The sequence below is a fragment of the Mauremys reevesii genome, linkage group 16 (assembly GCF_016161935.1).
Source record: "Mauremys reevesii isolate NIE-2019 linkage group 16, ASM1616193v1, whole genome shotgun sequence".
Taxonomy (NCBI): Eukaryota; Metazoa; Chordata; order Testudines; family Geoemydidae; genus Mauremys; species Mauremys reevesii.
Genome location: NC_052638.1, coordinates 26439283 through 26460918, shown reverse-complemented (window position 1 = coordinate 26460918; position 21636 = coordinate 26439283). Strand labels below are relative to the sequence as shown.

Here is a 21636-nt window from a genome sequence, read left to right as displayed (position 1 = left end):
AGGCTGAATTTTCCCTCTTCATATAAAATATGAAGAATGTTAAAATGTACAAGTTTATTTCTCCTGAAGTGCTAGACAGGTCATACAACTGGTTTTAAAGATTTATGCTTTCCAGTGTGTGTATACATTTCAAAAACAGACTCTTTTTTTGATGGTTTAGTAAGTTTGATTTTTTTCCCCATTTTTCTTCTTTTTTTTTATTTATTTTTTTTAGAAAAGTCTGCCGGCATTGAGACAATCTTTATTGAATAGCCAACATTCGGTTTTGCAAGGACAGCCATCTCAGCAGCCGCTTCAACAAACCAAGCTGTCACAAGTTATACCTCAACCTGCCTCTGGAAGTATTTCCTCTAATGTCACAACTCAGACAGTAGGAATAAGGCAACCAAACAGCATTTGCACATTTGTATCAAATACAGTTCAGCCTCCTCAGGTTAAACTAGTACAGTCAAATCAGAGTTCTCAACTGGTAGGTACTAAAACATAAAGGAAAGCTTCTAAATAGGTTGAATAGTGGTTTTAAAGTTACTCTTTATTTCTGTTATTACATTCTAATTTGGAAATACTTCTGTTTTTCATTATCTTGTCTTTCTCATATAGTATGTTAGGTACAGATCCTACAAAGATTTACGCACATACTCATCTTTCTCAGGGCCGGCTCCAGGCACCAGCCCAGCAAGCAGGTGCTTGGGGCGGCCAAGGGGAAGGGGCAGCACATCCGGGTCTTCAGCGGCAATTCGGGGGCGGGTCCCTCTCTGAGCGAAGGACCAGCCACCGAATTGCCACCGAAGACTGAAATGGCGGCGGTAGAGCTGCAGATCGCGATTGCAGCCTTTTTTTTTTTTTTTTTTTTTTTTTTTTTTGGTGGTTGGGGCGGCACAAACCCTGGAGCCGGCCCTGACCATTATGTACTGTGAGTATTCCTATTAATTTTAACGGAAGTACTGACACTGTATAACACTAAGGATGTACGTAAGTCTTTGCAGGATCAGGGCTTTCATTTCTGGGACATAGAGATTTTTATATATTTGCAGTGGATACTTACCTAATTACAGCAGTACAAGAGAGCTAGCTTTTTAAGACTTACAGGATTCACAGGAAGAATTAAGATTTTAAAGATGATCATATGATCATGCAATCAGTGTTAAGTTATTCTGCTTTGATTAGATTTTAATTTGATTTAAAATGAAAAAGGGAGGGTCCCTTTTTAAACTCTCCTGTACATTTTTAATTAGAAAACTATGGAGAAGAAAATAATTTTACTGTAACAATCAGCTTGGTCTAGCCAGAATACCAAAATGTTATTCCTCACTCTTGCTTACACTGAATAATATCCTACTACATGCACACAGCCCCATTGATTTCAATGGGACTGCTCATGTAGTAAGGTTCTACTCACTATGGAGTGGTACCATTGGGCCCATGGTATATAGCATATGTAGCCTTGTATATGTATTTTTTCAGTTTCTACAAAAGCCTAAGTCTAATGATATGGCAGTCCATTCTTGTCTTTCTTAACCACTTTTGTGAAATGATGAAAAGTATTTCTTTGTTTGCAGTTCACACATATATGTGAATATAATACACAACTTTGGTTTAAAAATTAGGATGAGCAAATTTGAAGGTATTATCTTAAGCTGATGGAATTCTGCTTTATCAGGATTCTAAAATGCAAGTATAACAGCTTTGCCAGAACTTGTTAGTCGCATGACTGTTCCTTGAACTAGTAGACTTAGGAAAGGAAATAAATAGTTGGGGAAAAATCTATTTTAAATGTTTAACTTTAAATAGTTTATTTAATTAAAAAGTAACAATGTACAATTTTTAAATACCCATTTGAGCTCCATGTCATTTGGACACTACATAAGCTTCTTAAAACAGTTTAATCATTAACTTTTAAAATCTAAATAATTATTTTATAGTAGGAGTAGCAAAGTCCTAGGAGAACAGTTGTAGTGAACTATATGTACTTTTTGAGATGCTAAGTTACTTGACCTTATCTTTTAAAGTAAACATGAGACATGTGGATGTGATCTTGAATCTGGACTTGGCTGCTGTTGCTCCTCTCTTTTAACTGTGTGAATTCCCTCCTCTCTAATAAGGAAAACCTTTTCCGGAATGTCGTATTATTTAGAACAGAATGGTACAGAGTAGCAATATGAATGCCTGCTCAGTCATCTGTTAACTTATTCTGTACATACAACTTCATTTCCAAACTAATGTATCATAGCTGACAACTTAAAAAGTGGCATGTTTTAAGCACCAGTTGGGTGGGCCATGCCATATGACAGTTCTGTATTGTGAATTGGTAAAATGACTGTTCTTAGGAATGTGTTTTAATCTCATTTGGAGAAATGAAATAACTGCTGTAGTCTCATGAAGTAGCAATAGCTGCAGAGGCAGAAGGTTGCATCTTGACTTGCCAGAAAAAGTGTGTTTTTAAGGACTACTACAGGATGGAAATACATTTAGAAAACATACAGAAAAGTTTCATTATATAAAGAAGAGCTTTATATAAATCTATACTTCTGTGTCTGTTGCTTAGTAGTAGTATGGCTAATTGAACTGAACCTCAGGTTAACCAAAGCCCTGCTCTGTCGCCTAGATTGTGCTATATTGATTTAGTCAGCATCTGACAAAAATCATTGTTCTAGGTTATCTGAGTTACCACAACAACCACTGTTCCAATTACAGGCAGACACTGAGGTATCTTCAATACAACTGTGTGGTAACTATTACAGATATTGACCTTTTAATGGTGAGCATTGTGCATTCTTCAAAGTAGTCTGTGTTCCCCAAACCCAGAGCACAACAAGGACCCTTGGCCTGATTGCCCAAGACAGACCGACAGAGGAAGATTACAGCTGGTCTACCTAAAGCTGACCAATGCTTAGAGAGAAAGCTGGATGGGCTTCAGATTCTCTAGACTTGGAGCTCACCAAAGAGAATTTCAAGTGGCTTTGCAGACTGTCCAGATGAAGGCAGCAGAACTACTTGGAGTATAGCCTCTTTAGAGCCAGCCTGTCCACAGAGTCATTCAGTGCCTTCTAAAATTAGGGGAGCCAGTCTACTAGCCCCCTCTCTTGATTTTTCTGATTTTTACCAAGGAGTCAGAGTTTGAGGTGTCTCTGAAACCTTTGGACGCTCATGGTTGTAATATATATTCTATAATAGAGGTATTTCAGGGCTCCCCAGCTTCACTCAGTCTCACATCCTGCATTGAGGCAGTAGACTTTTCTGAAGTCCTGCATTAGCAAAACTCTCATTCTGTGGAAGTCTCTGGTCAAAGTCCCATTAGCTTCAGTGCCAGCAAGATTATACCAATGCTGAGCAATCTTGAAAGTCCCACACAGAACCAGTTGAGTTTGTTGTTTTAAAGTATTTTGTGAATTTTCCCTCAAATTGAAGTTGCATCAAAATAATAAGAAAACAGTTTTCTTGTTATCTCATTTAAGAAAGAGATATGGAACAAAAATTTTGTGGCATAATCAAGATGTTGCTGCAAAGCTGAAGTGATATTGGTAGCACCATTTTAGATGTGTGAGGGGGTGCTTTAGTATAAATTTTCATCTGTGGGACCATGTACAGTTGTGGTGCATGAATGTAGAAATCAATAGGAGACAAAGAAAACTTCAGTTTTAAAATTGTATGATGCCGCTGATAGATCAAAGAGGAGATAATGATACTGCCTTTGTAAAGCACTTTGAGATCTGCAGGTGAATGACCGAGGTGGCAGTATTAATTCCTGCTAGCTAACAAAGCTGGATGGAATCTTTGATTAGGTTTTCCTTTCGATACTGAAAAAATATTGATGAGTGACTAATGTGATGAGCCAAAAAACTATTTATATACCTACATACTTGATCTAGGTTTGAGTAAACTGCAAATACTTTGGGACTGGAACTGTGTATTCATGTGTGTGGACAGTACTTAGCACATTATGGGTACTGTAGGTAAAAAATAGTGATAGAACTGTGAAACCAAACAAGGGCAGTTTTTCATATTTGTTGACCTTGTTGAATCTGTATGTAACATATCTAGTGGTGATAATCCAGCTATGTGTTGCATTGTATGTATTGTATTTCTCAGGTTAGATTGAGAGATCAGTGCTATCAATACCATCCTTTTTTGCTATTGGACAACTTGGCTGTAGAATAAATTTTTCTTTTCGGTTTTGATTCATTTGGGTGTAGGCATATGATTCATATTCACTTGCTATGTTAGATATGGACTTGCTGATAGAATAGCTGATAAAAGAGGAAACACTGCAATATGATAAGAAAGGGCTTCAAGAAGTATAGTCAGTTCTAGAGGTTGGATGGCAAACCTGAAGGTCTCTAGTGGCAGTAGGAATGTTAGCTTTCAGACCGCCTTTTGTAAAAAAAAAAAAAAAAAAAAATCTGAGTTTAAATACAAAGAAATATAAATGTGTAACCCACATACCTCCTGGATGAGGTGCTCTGTCCCATCTAGTGGCACCGAGACGATTTACAGAGACACAGATTAATGAGCCTGCTCTACAGCCCTAGCTAACAGCCATATGGCTTTTAGCTCATGCAGTAGAGGCTCATGCACTAAGCTCCAGAGGTCCCAGATTCAATCCCACCGGCTGACAAACCAGGGTTTGTCGGTGTTATAAATGTAATGCTTGTGTTCTGAGTTCTTGGTTAGGAAATGTGTGTTTATGAAAACAGTGCATGTTGTCCAAAAGGACAACACTGGCAGAGGCGGATTAGGGATTAGGGATTTGTGAGGTCCTTGGTCAGAGGAAGTGGGGGGCCCCTCCCCACCCGTTCCACCTGCAGTCTCCCCTCACACACACCCCTGCGCTCCTGATGGGGAAATGGGGTTGGGGCACAGGGGCTTTCCCCACCTGCCCGGTGCTCTGGGCAGGGAGCAGAGTTGGGGTGTGGGGGCTTCCCCTGCCCACCTGGCGCTCCTACTGGGGAGCAGGGTCAGTGTGCAGGGGCTTCTCCTGCTTCCTGGCAGGAACACCAGGTGGATCAGGGCACAGGAGTGCCCATTTTTCTGGAGCCCCCCAATTGGCCGGGGCCTCTGGACATGGGCTCCATTGGCCCAGTGGCTAATCCACCTCTGCTTATCGGAACAATATTTGCTCTGAGATATTTCTTAACCATTATACCAGCCTTGGGAATGCTGCTAAATCAGTGGAATAATGTGAAATTAGAAGTAAAATAAAATGGCAGACCATGAATACCTGATAGTATGGGGATTTTACCCCCTCTCCCCCACTCTTCTGAAATCTTTGGTTTTGGGTCTTTAATGTTGAGCTGGTGGATTCTGAATGCGTTTTGGAGATTCAGTGGACACCACTCTCCTCTACTTTCTGTTTGGAAGACAGCTGGGATTGATCATTAGGTATCTACTGGTTTAAAGGAAGTTCACTGAAGGCAATAAAAAAGTGGCTTGTATTAATGAACAAATGCATATAGGTCCTGTCACTGAACTAAAATGAGCGTATAATAAATTTGAAATGCAAATAATCAGTGCACAGTAGATATTTAAAAGGCATTCATTCAGAAAGATACCTAGACATGACAGTGGACTGGAAATTTGATACATATTTGCAATGTAAGCCAGTGGCAAAAAGGCAAATGTGAATTTGGTGCTATATTATGGACCATTGGGGTGGCCTTTATCAACCAATGATGGCACTTCCCTAAAAATACAACGTTCAATTTTGGGTACCTGAATATATATAAAAAAATCAATTTAAAGAGAATTCAGAAAATTACAAAAATGGTGATTAAGGGACAGATTTAAAAGGAAAGATTAAGAGAATTAAAGAAATATAGCTTGGTCAAACAATGACTAAAGGGGAACATGAAAAATGTTTACAAATATTTTAAGGGTTTAAACATTAAAGTAGGGTGATGAATTATTTAGAGTGATCCATAGGCGTATAAATAGAAATAAAGGGATAAAATTAAGCAAAGTAGTATTTAGGCTGAATATAAGGGAGAAAATCCTTACCATAAGATCTGTTGTTAGATTGTGGAATAGTCTCCCAAAGGAAGTGATGAAAGGCCCATTTCTTGAAACATTTAAAAGTAGACTAGAGAATATTTTATAGAGAACAATCTTACAGTAAGTGGGAGAGGACTTACATGACCTAATAGTTTGTGGGTTTTTTTGTTTTGTTTTTTTTTCATTTCTGACTTCACTGATTCTTTGAAAGAGTATATTCAGCAACACAGTATTGGTCAAGGTGGAGAAAAAGAAGCTTTTACTAGAAGATGCTGTCTGATTTTTTTTTTATTTTATTTTTTTATTAATTTGAGGGGAGAAAACACAATTGCATATGCAATTTTACAAGCATCATTTTTAGGCAACTTGTAAAAATTTGGCCCTGGATAGCAACATTAATGTTATATATGAAATCTAAACCCACAAAAGCAAGATAGAAGTGAGTTAATGCTGCCAGATTACATGATAGCTAAGGTTTGATATGACATTTATCTTCAGGAGTGAGTAGACTGATAAATCACAAGTGGCATAGCCACAAGTGAGTTAGCAAGTGTTTACTCATGAGTGAAGATAAATGTCATATCAGACCATAGCCAATCTGTACTGTGTGCATATACAAGTTAAATGGCTTTTTTATTTCTTCCACAATATTTTCTCACTTAATTGTGAGAAAAAAAGAAAAATTACCAAGCAGAGACTGTTGTGTTCAGAATTGTATCATTTCCAGTGGTTTATTTCCTATACTGTTGCCTTTATTGCTACGTTTTGCATGTAATTGTGTGAAAACATTGTTAGTTCAGCATGCTCAAGGTGCTGGCTGAGGTGCTTCTGTGTAAGATTTGTTTTAATGAACAAAGGGCTGGATTGTAACGTTACAACCAAGGCCAACTAAGGGGCCAGCATATAGCTGTGTTGACACAAGAGGTTGTACGATGCCCACTCCCTGCCCACCTGCTTGGGAGGGGGAGTAGCAGCCTGCTATTAGATGCTCTTTGCCACGTGTAGGCTATGCAGATAGTATGGACAGGGCATAATGGGGTTCCTTTCTTTTACATAATTTTGTTTTATTATTTAAATTTGGCGATACTTTTTATTTTCACTTTATTTTTTCTGCTTTCCACCCCAGTATATTTACCCTTTTTACACTCCCTTGAAAGTTTTCATAGAGAACTGTCTGTTCTGTGGACCCTCTTCTCCACTCCTATTGTTCCTGTTGTCCCACACCCTTTCTCTCTCTGTTAAGCCACTATCAATAACTGCCTTGTCTTTGGTATCAAACCCCCTCAGCTGTTTAAAATATGTCATTTTACATCATTTCAGAGGAGAGTAGAATGTATCAGGAAATGAAGACAGGCATTGATGTCATAGAGAGGAGAAGTTTACCTGCTATCACCGTAGTAAAACTTAGTTTGAAAGAATATTGTGAGCATGGTGACTAGAGAGAGGTATGATTGAGAAACTTAGCCTTTTTTGCCTTTCAGATCAGAGTACTCTATGACATTGTGGACTATTGTCTTCCTGCCTATTAAAACACACTTGTTCTACGTCTAGTGGTAATTCTTCCTCTGCATCAAGATGCATTCAGATTCAGTTCTCCTTTCTTTTAATATTTTCAGTTACCAAGCTCCTCTTTTTCTTCTAGATCATGTTTTTCTACCTTGAAGTTTGGCTGATGCTCTGATGATCATTGTGTTTAATGACTCTTCCCTTTTCACTCATTGCCTGTCTTGGTTCATCCAAATGCTTTTAAGGTAGAAGTGTTTCTCTTGGGCAAAAGGAGCATTCCCAAATACATGCAGCTGCTCTGTCTCCCAGCTTAATAGAGACCTCCTTTTTCCCTTCTGTGTCCATAAGTGTAGCTGCCTCCTTTTTCATTGAACTGTCTTGTTCCCTCCCACCTTTCCTGTTTTTGCAAGTTGGTTTCCCCACCTCTGTAACATTGCTTGTGTATACAGTTATGATGACTCCTCATCCATGCATGTCTTTGTCTCCTCTCAGATTGACTATGGCTTCCCACTTCTCCAAATTCCAGCACGTACGGAATGCTGCTGCCTGTCTTCTCTCACGTACAAAGAATCACAACCACACATCATGCCCATCCTTATACTCCTCCAGTGGCTCCTCATTAATTTCAGGCACAATTCAGAATTGCCCCCCGTGTTTTAAAAACTCCATGGTCTTACTTTAGCCTACCCCACTAACCATGTTTCACTCAGTTCCTCTTCACACTCCCTCTGCTTAACTAGTCCCAATCGCCTTCCCTCTTCCCATAATTTCACTGCTTATGATGCAGGAACCTTTTGTTCAATTTCTGGTGATGGAAACCTTTCCTTTATCTTCCTACCTCCATTCCTTCTCAATCTGTTTTCAAAACTAAATTTGAAAACATAATTTCTCATTTTCATTGTATTTTATAATCCTGCAAAATTCCTTTTTAAATCCAGGATTTGGCCTGTATAGTTGTAAGATGTTCTGGGGTACAGTTCATAAGAATAATGCTGATCAGCCAAAAAAAGACGCGTTGTTTCCTGTTTGCTCTGTATAACATATTAAATTAGATTGCAATCTGAATTGTAGTACAGTCATCCTTCAGGAAATGTTATTGATTTTGTATCAGAGAGAGAGAGAGAAACTGCTTCCGCTTTAAAGGATGGTACAGCCATGACTGTGAAGGTTGTATGAGTTGTGATGTCTTCAGGACCCTGAGTTGTCTGTGTAGCTTTATCTTCAACCAGTCATGGCTGTGTCATTACCATCCTTTAAAGTGGATGTTGTCCCCCACCCCCACAAAATCATTAAACTTTTCTTGCAATTTTTTTAGTTTATTTATGGATTTCATCTCCCTCTGAGAAAGCCATGTTTACTGGACAGTCCACTGTTCTACATCTGTGCTGTCCTGTTCCTGATATTATGAACATGTATTTTGATATCATTGAGACGTGACCCTTGCAGATTTTGTTGTTCTGTTTTTATTTATAAGGGATCAAGTTGAAAGGTTCTTATCTCGTTCTGACTTAATTGAGAATTTCAATAAGGGCAGTAGGCTTTGGCCCAAGATTAATTGAAGCAATAAAATTCTTGAATTTTAAAAATAAATGGTACAAGGTAAAAGATGACACAGTGACTATAAAAAGTCCGTTTCCCATTTTTGCATGTGTGACTGCAAGTCTTGCGTAACCATTTGAGATTTAACTTTTTATATTTATTAAAAATGCAGAAGTGTACTAACAAAAATAGTAAAAAAGGGAAAAGCCTATGGGGCTGTCGATGAACACCACTGAAACTAGTGACCAGTATGAAGATTTCCTAAAATGTTTTTCCTTCTTAGTAAAATTGTATTTAAAAAAAACCCCCAGAGCTTTATTTTTGATCTCACACCTATGAAATACAATATTTTTGGATCAAGAAAATGACTTTTTTGCCAAACAGTATTTATGTTTATTCTTTTTCAAAAGCATACTGCTGACGTGTGTGTGTGTGCGTGTGTGTGTGTATATATATATGTGTGTGTGTGTGTGTGTGTGTGTATATATATACACACACACACACACACAAACCACATACATTACATAAATATGACTTTTGTCACCAGCTGGCTGTGCTTTAGAGACCCACATGCTTAAATTAGTAATTATACATGTTAATATATATATACACGTGGTGTGTGTTTGTATATAGAGTATAATATAAGTATACTTTTTTTCAATAATAGCAGATTATCCAGTCAACATCTGCTCAAACTGTGAAACGAAACCCTGCTTGCCAGACTACCCAGATTAGGATGCCAGTGGTAATAACTCAGACCATTAGACCACAAGGTATGGGTTTAAATGTTCTAGTGAGTTTGTTACATTTGTATGAATTCAATTGTAATTTTATTACAAAGTAGTAGCATGGGGAAAACTGAGCGTTGACATTGGCAGGCTTGACGTTACCTTTTACATTTTCCTGGCTGAAAATGCATGTTTTCACTATATAATTTTGACATATTTTTCTGACCGATATAGCTAGCTGTTTTATAACTACTAATTTAAGGCTACATCCTAAATTGCCCAGGTTGCACTCAGCAGTTTCGAATGAAGTGAGGGATTTGGTTTTTACTGTTTTATTGTATGACCTTTTTCCCCGGTTGTGGGAAAGACTTTCTTCACTTTTCTGATGCAGCCCTGAGAATGCTTCGGTTTAATCTCCCTGCTTTATCTCTCACCCTTGAGGCCACAATTGTAGCCACTGTCTTTCCAGCTGCAGAGGACCAGGTAGGACCTTTGAGGAACTTTTCAGCTAAATGTCTTTCATCTGCTGCCAGAGTCACTTTTTGTGATGCCAGAGACTGAGTGCTGAATACAGCATGCCTAGCCACTGACAGTTTGGGGTGCAAGAGGCTAGGTATGGAGCCAGGATGTTCCATACAGCTGTGCAAAGATAGATTAATGGACTGGCTTATTCTCTCCTCCTTATTCTCCCTAGAGGTTCTTGTGTGTGTTTCCCAGCACCCCTTTATTACTTGCTATCTTTAACCTTGTTTCTCTTTACAGTTGTCAAATATCTTTTTGGATGCAGGCAGTTAGATAACCGAGTATTTGTAATGGTATACAGAGCTTGTCACCTTAAGGTCTTCAGTCTGAATCCAGTCTAAATTGGGAATGTCTAAAATCATTATTGTCTGTCTGATGAGTAATTTGGTCTCTCCTGTTGCCCATAGGCAAGTATATACATACTAAACCCGCCATTACGATTAGCACCAGTTGACTCTCTAACTGGCCATTCACTTCAGAGAGGCCAAGGATTGCCTGGACATGGGGACTGCTTTCTCCAGTCAGGGTTGAAGTGAGTTTACTTCTTAAAAGAAGTATTGGATTGACAACACCGACACTAAGGGTATGTTCTGACAGGGATCGATTTATCGCGTCTAGATGAGACGTGATAAATCGATCCCCGAATGCACTCCTCGTCGACTCTGGAACTCCACCAGGGCGAGAGGCGGAAGTGGAGTCGACGGGGGAGCTGCGGCCATCGATCCCGTGCCGTGAGGACGGGAGGTAAGTCGATCTAAGATGCGTCGACTTCAGCTACGCTGTTCTCGTAGCTGAAGTTGCATCTCTTAGATTGATCCCCCCCAGTGTAGACCAGGACTAAGATCCTAATTTTATTAACACAAAAATTATTTACTATGTAATGAGAGTGCAAGCTTTCACACTCGGAATCCTGATTGGTGTACCTTAATGTGAGAAGGTTAATTTGATTACAATGCCCATTCAGTGCTTGGCCTCTGTGCTGAGAATGCCAACAGTGGTGCTAATGGTGATGGAAGTTTGCATGATGTGGACATCTCTCTGTTAAACTATGGCTAAAAAGCACATTTATTTCATGTAGCCCATTGATTGGCCATGAGGTGGTAACAGGTGGTATTCACAATCTTGCCTAAAGATTCTTAGCATAATTCTTAGCATTTATATAAAGCTTTACACATTCAAAGCATTTAGAAACATTAATTCTTAAAATTCCCCTAAGTGAGATGAGTATTGTTATCTCTGTTTACAGGCTTGTCTGCATGCAAGTTATACTGCTTTAACTATCTCAGTATAGTTAAAACAGTACAACCCCCTAATGTGAACACAGTTATGCTTGTGTCTTACACAGTATAACACATTCCCCTCTCCATACAGGAATAGGTATAGCAGGACAGAGAACCTTTATCCTGGTATAACAGGGTTTGTGCTGCTTTAACTTTACTGGTATAGTTAAAGCAGTACAACTTTTCAGTGTAGGCAGACTGACAGGTATCTTTATAGTTGTATAACTGCATCCACATGAGGGGCTGTACCGGTATAACAGTTTAAGTAAAAATTCACACCCCTTATTGAAGTAATTAACCAGTACAAAAACAGTGTAAACCAGGCCATGCAGCTGGGGAAACTGAGCTAGTGGGCTGTAAAGTAGCTTGGCAAAGGCTACACAGTGAATCATTGGCACAGCCAGGATTAGAACTAGACACCTACTGACAACTAATCTCAGGCTCATTCCTCCAGACCCTGCTGCCTATGCTTAAACCTGTGACCTAATGGTGAAAGACTCTGTATGTCATTATCAGTCTCTTGAGGTATCCAGTCCAACAGCTGATTTTAATTTACAAAAGTTATTGCAAATTGTGTTGGGCTGCCTTAATAAACAAAGAGATCATTATCAAGGTTTCTATCTTTGCTTTGGGCCTTGCAACAACAAAGTATGCAACCTAGGAAATTGTTGCTTATATACATACAGTAGCTGTTAAAAATAGAAAAGGAGGTATACATCATCCCAGATTTAAAACCTCATACTTAATTACATTCTGTCAGATCCAGTTGAGAAAATTCATATTCGTAGGGTGAAGGCAAGTGGAATTTAATTCTCTATATACAGTTTAGATATGACAGTTTATATATGTTTAGATTGCTTTCAGGAAACTAAAGGATTGACTACTGGATTGCTGTACTTTCTGTAATATTCTTGGATCAGAGTTTAGCATCCATAGAAAAATCAAACTATTGATGCTAATTAATTCTGGATGAACATTACCACTATTTCATTACTTTATTTTTAACACTATACACTAAATCTGTTACACCTTGCCAGAGCCATTGCAGCTTTTTTATTATTAATGCCCCTTTGAGTCTCCTAAACAGAAATAGCACATGCTGACCTATGTTAATTTTTCTTCTATTTCATTCATTATCCCATGCTTTCCAGTTCACTCAATAAAAAGTGTTCTAATTAGTTTACTTGAAATAGATACATGAGTTGACCAGCTAAAGGATTGATGCTATTTGTGTCATCTCATGGATCTTCAATATGTCACAATACATGTTCATTCCCTGGGTCTAGAAACTGATGGCCTAAATCTTACTGTGGATTTTCCAAGATTGAGGCTTCATACAGAGGTTTCTGTAATACACAGTAGACTGAGGGATTGAACAAAGACTGTCAAATAAATTTTGTCTTGAGAGCTCAGACTGAAGTTGAACAAAGATCTTAGAATTAAAAAAAAAAAATGCTGTCCTCAGTCAAGGCAAACCCTTTTGTTACAGAAAAGCATATGTTGTTAAATAATTTATTAGTTCAGCTAATCATGCTTTAGTTTTTAGGGCTTATAAAACAAAAAAAAAATATAAATCACAAAGGTTCATGAAAGCATGCCCACTTGCAGATAATAAATGAGTCATAAGACTACTTCAAGAAGGTCTTGCAGATGATTTTGAAGGTGTCTCAAGGTCTTCTTTACATGTGCATGTAACTCATTAATAGTAATTGAGATTTGTAAGCATAAAAAGGGAAGAATTTATTAGTTCAGAAGACCTTAATTTTTAATATCTTTTATATGCCTTAAAAGGGCTTGCACTGAAGAATGATAAAGAGAATCAGACCACCTATAGCCCGAGTAGACGTGACTAAAAAAGTATATAAGCAGTAAACTAAAGTATCACTTAAAAATGTAAAAATTCCACTTGATCAAAACTTTTTAATTCAAGCCCTGGTATAATGTTTCCTTGCATTGATCATCCAGAGCTCTATTGCTTTGTGGTAATTTTTATTGCTAATTAGTAACAGAAATTTGTTGTGTGTTTCGGTTGGAATTTTCTAAAGCACTGGTGGGAATTAGATGACCAATTCCTATTGACTTTCAATGGGAACTGAGTGCACCTAGGCCCATTTGAAAATCTTTACTTTGATTGATATAACTATGTATTTGAAAGTATTTTTTCATAGTATAGCTACAGAAGTGAACTGCTTACAAAATATTTTTTTAAATGAGAAAATAAGTGTAGGGCTTTAAATAGGATTTTATTTCAAATTTTACATATTTTATGTACTGTGTAAAACAGTAACTCAAACTGTTTTTTTTAACTGAAAATGTGTGATTCTTCATTGTAACAAAGTGAACCATTATATAGGAAAAAAGAAAATATATTTTACTTTTCAAAGACAAAATACTACAGTGTTATTGAATATCTTTAAACATGATTTTTACCAAAACTCTTAGATGGTACCACTTGCTTATCCTTTAAAATAAATTATTTCAGTTCCTGTTTGCTTATTCTGTGCACGTTATGTAGAAGAATAGTTTACTGGTAGTTGCAAACATATTTATTGCCATTAATTATATTAACATATATAATATATTATATAATATATAATAACATATTAATTAGCCAGCTATGAATAATGGTTTGCAGTGTTAGAATCTTTAATTTTTTTCACAAGTAAATGTTGAAAAAAAGTTAATATTCATCTTTATTTTTTAAATTGTTCTCTCTTCTTCAGCAATGGAACCTTTAAAAATAACAACTTGCTTTTGTTTGCAATTTAGAGACAGTTAAATTTAGTTCCTGGACAGAAGGTTCTTTGATGTAAATTGTCTAAGACAGCTCATAATAACATTGCTTGGTGTTTTTCAGGCACAGTAGGGAAGGCACCAACAATACAAGCCAGCCAAAGTCCTGGGGGCTTTGGTGTTCAGGTCTCTGCAAATCAGAAAAACAAGTTGAATGACCCTGGAGGTGGATCTTTCAGGTAAAAACAAAAAACAACAACAACCCCCTTCCTCACACACACAATTTAGAATGGGCTTAACACCAGAGGGCAGTATTTTATAATAATTCCTAGATTTCCCATGCACTTTGATTGGATGGCAATCTGCTTATTTAGTTCAACTTCTTTTTAAAAAAGGAAAGATGCCAGATTTTTCCCCCCCCAAATGCAGATATTTTTAAATATTTAATATACCTTACAAATCACTTTTGTGAATATGAATTTTTTTTTTAGTAAAGGAAGCTATGTAGATGAGGTTTTCATAAATGTGCAATACCACTATTTTTATTAATCAGATTTTAACACTTTTATATGAGATGTACCTTGTTGAGATGATCCTAATTGTGACAGCAGGGCATACTGTATGTAGATAGGCTTGTGCAGGTCAGCTGCAGGTATGAAGCCTAGGGAAAACTCTGTTCTTTTGAACTGATGAGAGAAACTTTATTGCCTTATTTGCTGTTGATGTGATTTGTTTGCGTGGCACAACTTGGGGCATTCTTTGAGTTCCTGTAGTGGTCAGGAGCTGCAGAAGTTCAGCCCAGTAGCAGGGTTTATTGAGCTGCTGTGCCTGTTATTGTGAATACCCTTCAAACTTCTATAAATATTATTGTACATTATATGTTTTGAACATTTTTAATACTTGTAGTGGAAAGCTAATGTTATATTTGCTGTTTTTATCTCCCTCCCACCTTCATTTTAATTTTGTTTAATGGATGTAAGTGCATTTTAATTGCTTTTAAAATATTGCCTTTTTTTCCTATTTATTTGCTAAAATGGGAAAGTATTCTTAGACTGTCACATTCTTCCTTTAGGATACTTACTTTGATCTGACCTCATCAAACCAGTAATTAATTGACAAGCTTAGACTTTTACAGGTAGAGTTAAAGAGAATTCGTAGGACGTTGTGAAATCTCTCTGCTCTGAGGCATGTCAGCATTGCAACTAATAGTGGTAGTACTTAGTATTAATCTAGAAGCAAAATCATTCAATTTTTTATTTTCCAATGTACTTGCCTCCCACTGAGTATTTAAATGATTTAAAATGTATGTTGGGTTCAATTGTACTGTCTTAATAAATATTTTTTGTATTAGTAAGCAACATAGGCATTTATTCTTCGTTAGCATGGCGTTCAATTTTACATACACCAAAAGGGACAGCATTTTTTTTTTTTTTTTTTACTGGCTGTTGTAAATTGTGCCAGGATTGATTCTTTCATTCACTTAGTTTATACGTAGAATATATTAGATTAGTTGGAATTGTTAATTTTCCCTGGGGGGGAAGCAAATGCTCAAGGCACTGATTGATAAATCAATAAATCTTTAGTGAGTTTGGTAAATAAGCTGTCAAGGGTGTATGTCATTTTTCCTCTAGAGAATAAATTTTAGTCAGAATGAATCTGTTTGTTTTCTTGCATTGTTTTCTTGTTCAAAATAGTAAGACACAATGCTGAATTTAAATAAATCCACAAAATTGCAAGGATTTATTAAACAGTAGTAGAGATCGAGATTTTTCTTGATATCTTAACAAAGAATTCTGTTGTTTGCATATTTGCATTTCAACCCCTAACCTCTCCTGAGGACAAATAGATGTCTGACTATTAAGCCTAAAGGCATAGAGCTGGAAATCTGTATTAATCCTCTGAATGCTGACTAGTTTTCCTCAACATTCCCAGCGTGTGTGAAGAATGTGTTTGTAGCCAGAAGGCAAACTGGCATCTAAGCAGAGCAAAAATTTTGAAAAATAGTTGTGTTATGTATAAATTCATTTTACCCTCGGTGCTTTATTATTGCATATTTGTTTCATTATTTCATACTCTTTCTTTAAAATAACTTACTTTAGTTGTTCAGTCTTATGGGCAAAGGGTTGGTCACTAGTAATAGAAGTGTGAACTTTATTTTTCTAGACATTTTCTTTTAATCATGTAAACACTAAGTCTATCATATCTTGCTGAACTATTTTTTCCAATATAAAATGTTGTTTACTGAAGTGAGTGTGAGGGATTTATACATGCGAGGCACATATGAACTGAGGGTTTCACAAATGGTAGCTTAGCCTTCAATATTGACAATAATTACTATGGTAAAAGTTAGATTCACAGTGCATTATGGAGTGATGGTTAGTGCTCTATAGTTAAGATGGAAGCTAGTTTCCCTTCATAAACCCAGTTGTCAATCCCCTAACGTCCCCAAAATAAAACCCACATAACTTCGTATATTGTTTTATCTTGGGGTAAAAACTCATCCTGGCTAAAATTTGTCAGGGAAAAATGTGAACTACCCCATTCATGTGTATGGTTTTGTTACCTGTGGTGATACCTAAAGATAAACATTATTGCCATAGGCAGGCACCAATTTTGTTTGTGGGCCTTCGGGCACTACTATAATACCAAAAATATAATAGTATTTCCCAAGTATTGCTTTCCGCAATCAGGGAGGAGAGACAAACAGAAGTCTCCTTGAAATCCACAAGGGGCCTCACCATTGTGATTTAATCTGCTACTGGGGTTCTCAAACTGGGTGTCCGGACCTCTCAGGGGGTCATGAGGTTATTACATGGAGGGGTCGCGAGCTGTCAGCCTCCACCCCAAACCCCGCTTTGCCTCCAGCATTTATAATGGTGTTAAATATATTAAAAAGTGTTTTTAATTTATAAGCGGGGGTCTCACTCAGAGGCTTGCTATGTGAAAGGGATCACCAGTATAAAAGTTTGAGAACCACTGTGCTATGCTAATCTGCCAATACAACAATCTTGGGAAGTATATATTAAATTCTTTGATAGTTGGATTTATAAATTGAGATGATAAATGGCTAACTGTAATGACAAGTGTTTGGAGATGCAATAGTGACTCCATAGTTGAGATTGCATTTACGTCTGCACATCAAGCATGGTTTACATTGTTTTTTGTTTGCATACGCATAGTGAATAATATAGTGTAACCCCCCCAAATTTACAGCACTTACTCTTTGAGTACAGAATTAATTTTCTGAAAATCTGATTTTTTTTCACTTCTTTGTGTACGTTGGGAGGGATAATATTGTTGAATTGAAAGTTAGTGTGTTAGACAGGGTATTAGCGTTTTTGGATGGTTGAGTATCATAATGGCAGGGTGGGCCTGAATGTATGCCTTTACTTTGTTTTACTGGCTCTTAGGTGTTTGTGGTGTGAAGAAATATTCCAGAGCAATATCAAACCTAAGTTAACCAAGTATTTCTGAGAATAAATGTATTAAGACTCTACTTAACGCTGATTTCTGTGGCACACTACTCCTCGCCCCATCACAACTTGAAACGCGTCTGTTTGTTCATTGACTATGGTTCCTTATCCAGTTTTCAAATCAGATGAATTCATTGTCCATAGCCAAGCTATCATGAATTATGTTGTAAATAATATTTGAGGGACAGGTCTGAGTGGAAAGAGTAACGCTTGATTGGATAGATATATTGTAATTAAATTAGGGCTGTCAATCTCAGTTAACTCACAATTAATTAAAAATTAATCACATTTGAAAATTAATTATGATTAATTGCACAGTTAAGCAATAGAATACCAATTGAAATTTATTAAATATTTTTGGATGTTTTTCTACATTTTCAAATATATTGATTTCAGTTACATCACAGAATACAAAGTGTACAGTGCTCATTTTATATTACTTTTGATTTCAAATATTTGCACTGTAAAAAGAAATAGTATTTTTCAATTCACCTCATACAAGTACTGTAGTGCAATCTCTTTATCATGAAAGTGCAATTTACAAATGTAGATTTTTGTTGTTGTTACATAACTGCACTCCATAACAAAACAATGTAAAACTTTAGAGCCAACATGTTCACTCACTCCTTGTTCAGACAATTGCTAAGAGAAACAAGTTTGTTTACATTTACGGGAGATAATGCTGACTGCTTCTTATTTACAATGTCACCTGAAAGTGAGAAGAGGCATTCACATGGCACGTTTGTAGCTGGCACTGCAAGGTATTTACATGCCAGCTATGCTAAACATTGATATGCCTCTTCATGCTTCGACCACTATTACAGAGGACATGTTTCCATGCTGATGATGCTTGTTAAAAAAAATGCGTTAATTAAATTTGTGACTGAACTCCTTGGAGGAGAATTGTATGTCTCCTGCTCCATGGTTTAACCCGCATTCTGTCATATATTTTGTGTTATGATAGTCTCGGATGATGACCCAGCATATGTTGTTTGATTTAAGAATACTTTCACTGCAGATTTGACAAAACACAAAGAAGATTCCAATATCAGATTTCTAAAGATAGCTACAGCACTCGAACCAAGGTTTAAAAATCTGAAGTGCCTTCCAAAATCTGAGAGGGACAAGGCGTGGAGCATGCTTTCAGAAGTCTTAAAAGATCAACACTCTGATACAGAAACTACAGAACCCAAACCACCAAAAAGGAAAATAAGCCTTCTGTTGGTGGCATCTGACTCAGATGATGAAAATGAACATGCGTCAGTCCGCACTGCTTTGGATAGTTGCGAACAGAATCTGTCATCAGCATGGATGCATGTCCTCTGGAATGGTGGTTGACGCATGATGAAGAGACATATGAATCTTTAGTGTATCTGGCACGTAAATACCTTGCGATGCTGGCTACAACAGTGCCATGCAAACACCTCTTCTCACTTTCAGGTGACATTGTAAACAAGAAGCGGGCAGCAATGTCTCCTGAAAATGTAAAAAAAACTTGTTTGTCTGAGCGATTGGCTGAACAAGAAATAGGACTGAGTGGACTTGTAGGCCTTAATGTTTTACATTGTTTTACTTTTGAATGAAGTTATATTTTTGTGCATAATTCTGCATTTGTAAGTTGCACTTTTGTGATAAAGAGATTGCACTACAATATTTGTATTAGGTGAGTTGAAAAATACTATTTGTTTTTTACAGTGAAAGTATTTGTAATAAAAAATAAATATAAAGTGAGCACTGTACACTTTGTATTCTGTGTCTTAATTGAAACCAATATATTTGAAAATGTAGAAAACATCCAAAAATATTTAAATAAATGGTATTCTATTATTGTTTAACAGCACAATTAATTTTTGTTAATCGCATGAGTTAACTATGATTAATCGACAGCCCTAATCTCTACAAAATGTTCTTCACCGTTTCAGACATTTTGAGATGTTGGTATTGTATACCCTGCTTTTTTCCTTTATGTAAAATAATTTAAAGCAGGATTATGGTAACTTTACTCACAATGGGTACCTTACTCCACAATTAGTTCCACTGAGTACAACAGGACTAATTGAGGAGTAAGGTGCTACGAGAAGTCTGTAAAGTATTCATAAATCTGGCCATTAATGTTTTTGCACACACTTTTTTTGGTTTCTATCTCAATTTTTAGATAACTTTGGTAGTTTTGTCTCTTTAAAACGTGAAGTGATTACATTTTGTGGCAGAATTTGGAAAACTTTGCTGAGTCTTCTCTGAAAACCATATAATCTAGTTAAAACAAGTTCAGTGCATCCTGTTTCTCTGTAAATTAAATCTTGAAACTTGAATCTTGAAAACCTGAAATCATTCTGATTTAAAATTATAGGGCAATGATTAAAAAATCTTATTTGCTGATGATGATTGTGGTCACACATTAGCCTTTTAGGTGAATTTTAACTTCCAATTTTTCACCGACAGTTATTTTACAGTCTTTTGAACTGCACAAAAGTATGAGGTGGTAGATTTTTTTTGTTTTTAGCTCTCCATTCCATTTTCAGATTTACTCCTTTTCCCATCCACTTCATGTATGTTTAATAATAAAAAAAGGAATGTTAAGGGACTGGGACTGTAATAGGGTGATCAGTGATCCAGCCCCAAGTGAAGTGTGACTAAAAACCATCATCTGGCTGATCTCATTCATTATAGAAGACAGACCTGCCAGATTTAAAACAAAGAAACTGCTGTGACTGGCTATGGGGAACACTGCCAATGTAGATTTGTTTTATTTGAGATGGGATAGATAGATATAGCGGTTATCTAGGTTCACCTCCCTTTTCCAAAGGCTCCATATTGTTCTGAGCTATATTTCAGAGCTGGCTATATGTGACCTCTGAACCTCATCAACACCACTCCTGGTGCTGCCAGAGTAATGTATTGTGGAACCTATGCCTATAAAGCGAGAATAAGATTCCCCTGAAACTCCGAGCTCACTTTTAATGTTGGAGGCCAACACCTGTGGTGTACTGCCATTGGTCCGTGAACCTTTAAAATAAGACGGTTAGTGTTAATAGTTGCACGTTCACAAGTAGACTTCATCAAAAGCTAGTTTAGACTTATGTTGGAATGGCCAAAGACACAACATCTGAATCCTTCCCCAGCTAAAGGTGTTGGCCTCCAACAGTGTCACAAATCCTTTAATATTTAAAATAATATGGAGGGAAAATATATGTAAAAACAAAGCTGTTTACACTCTCTGATCTTTTATTTCTAAAATATTAAATTAATTTTATAATTGAAATAAGACACTCCAAATTGGGTGATGTGGTGGCATATTGGCATAGTCAAGTGATTGAATCAATCTCCTAGGACCTATCAGTATTCTGCTGCAAAGTGCAAAGTGTCTTGTCCTGTTCAAATAGTTAAAATGGACGCCGTCAATGATTTTACGCTCAAAATTGTACATTACTTAAAACTTTTGATGTAGGGCTACCAGATTCTCTGCTTTTCCAAAGAGCTATTTCAAGCTAGATACATGTACAATTTATTTCACATTCCAAAATAGAAAGTTGTAAATATGTGTGGTAACTCCAGTTCTAATACCAATATTTTAGTACTTTCTCCAAAATAGATGTATAACCCACTGGCAAAGTATGTGGCATGTCCACCACTACAAATTAGTCCATATGGAGAGTAACACTATAGCCTACTCGCATCAGCATATACTCCACACAGTTCAAGTGGAATAGGTGTGTGCTGTATATCTGAAGGTTTTGGGTTCAAATCCTGCTGATAAGTATGAGAGAAAAAGTGTATGTGAAAACGTATTTAAAGACCGTATTATGCACAAAGAGACTGGCAACATGACACTGGCTCTCCTCTCTGTTTCCACATAATCATTAAAAT

The 21636-nt window shown here is 36.8% G+C and overlaps 1 protein-coding gene and 1 long non-coding RNA gene across 7 annotated transcripts in view; one reads left to right on the top strand and one right to left on the bottom strand.

Annotated features, from left to right (window-relative positions):
* LOC120384350 (transcription initiation factor TFIID subunit 4-like) overlaps nucleotides 1-21636 on the top strand; it is a 195573-nt gene that overhangs the window by 35382 nt on the left and 138555 nt on the right. For 2 of the 5 annotated variants that reach the window (XM_039502948.1, XM_039502952.1), the window contains exons 7-9: nucleotides 215-469; nucleotides 9701-9806; nucleotides 14421-14535. In XM_039502948.1, coding sequence (XP_039358882.1) covers nucleotides 215-469; nucleotides 9701-9806; nucleotides 14421-14535 — 476 coding nt within the window. The remainder of the gene's footprint in view (nucleotides 1-214; nucleotides 470-9700; nucleotides 9807-14420; nucleotides 14536-21636) is intronic. The other 3 variants (XM_039502949.1, XM_039502951.1, XM_039502950.1) reach the window with 3 other exon arrangements.
* LOC120384356 overlaps nucleotides 1-21636 on the bottom strand; it is a 47012-nt gene that overhangs the window by 6531 nt on the left and 18845 nt on the right. Inside the window, exon 2 of one of the 2 annotated variants that reach the window (XR_005588767.1) lies at nucleotides 5219-5405. This is a non-coding gene — a long non-coding RNA (uncharacterized LOC120384356). Of the gene's footprint in view, nucleotides 1-5218; nucleotides 5406-14279; nucleotides 14487-21636 lie in introns of those variants that run through there. The other variant, XR_005588766.1, reaches the window with a different exon arrangement.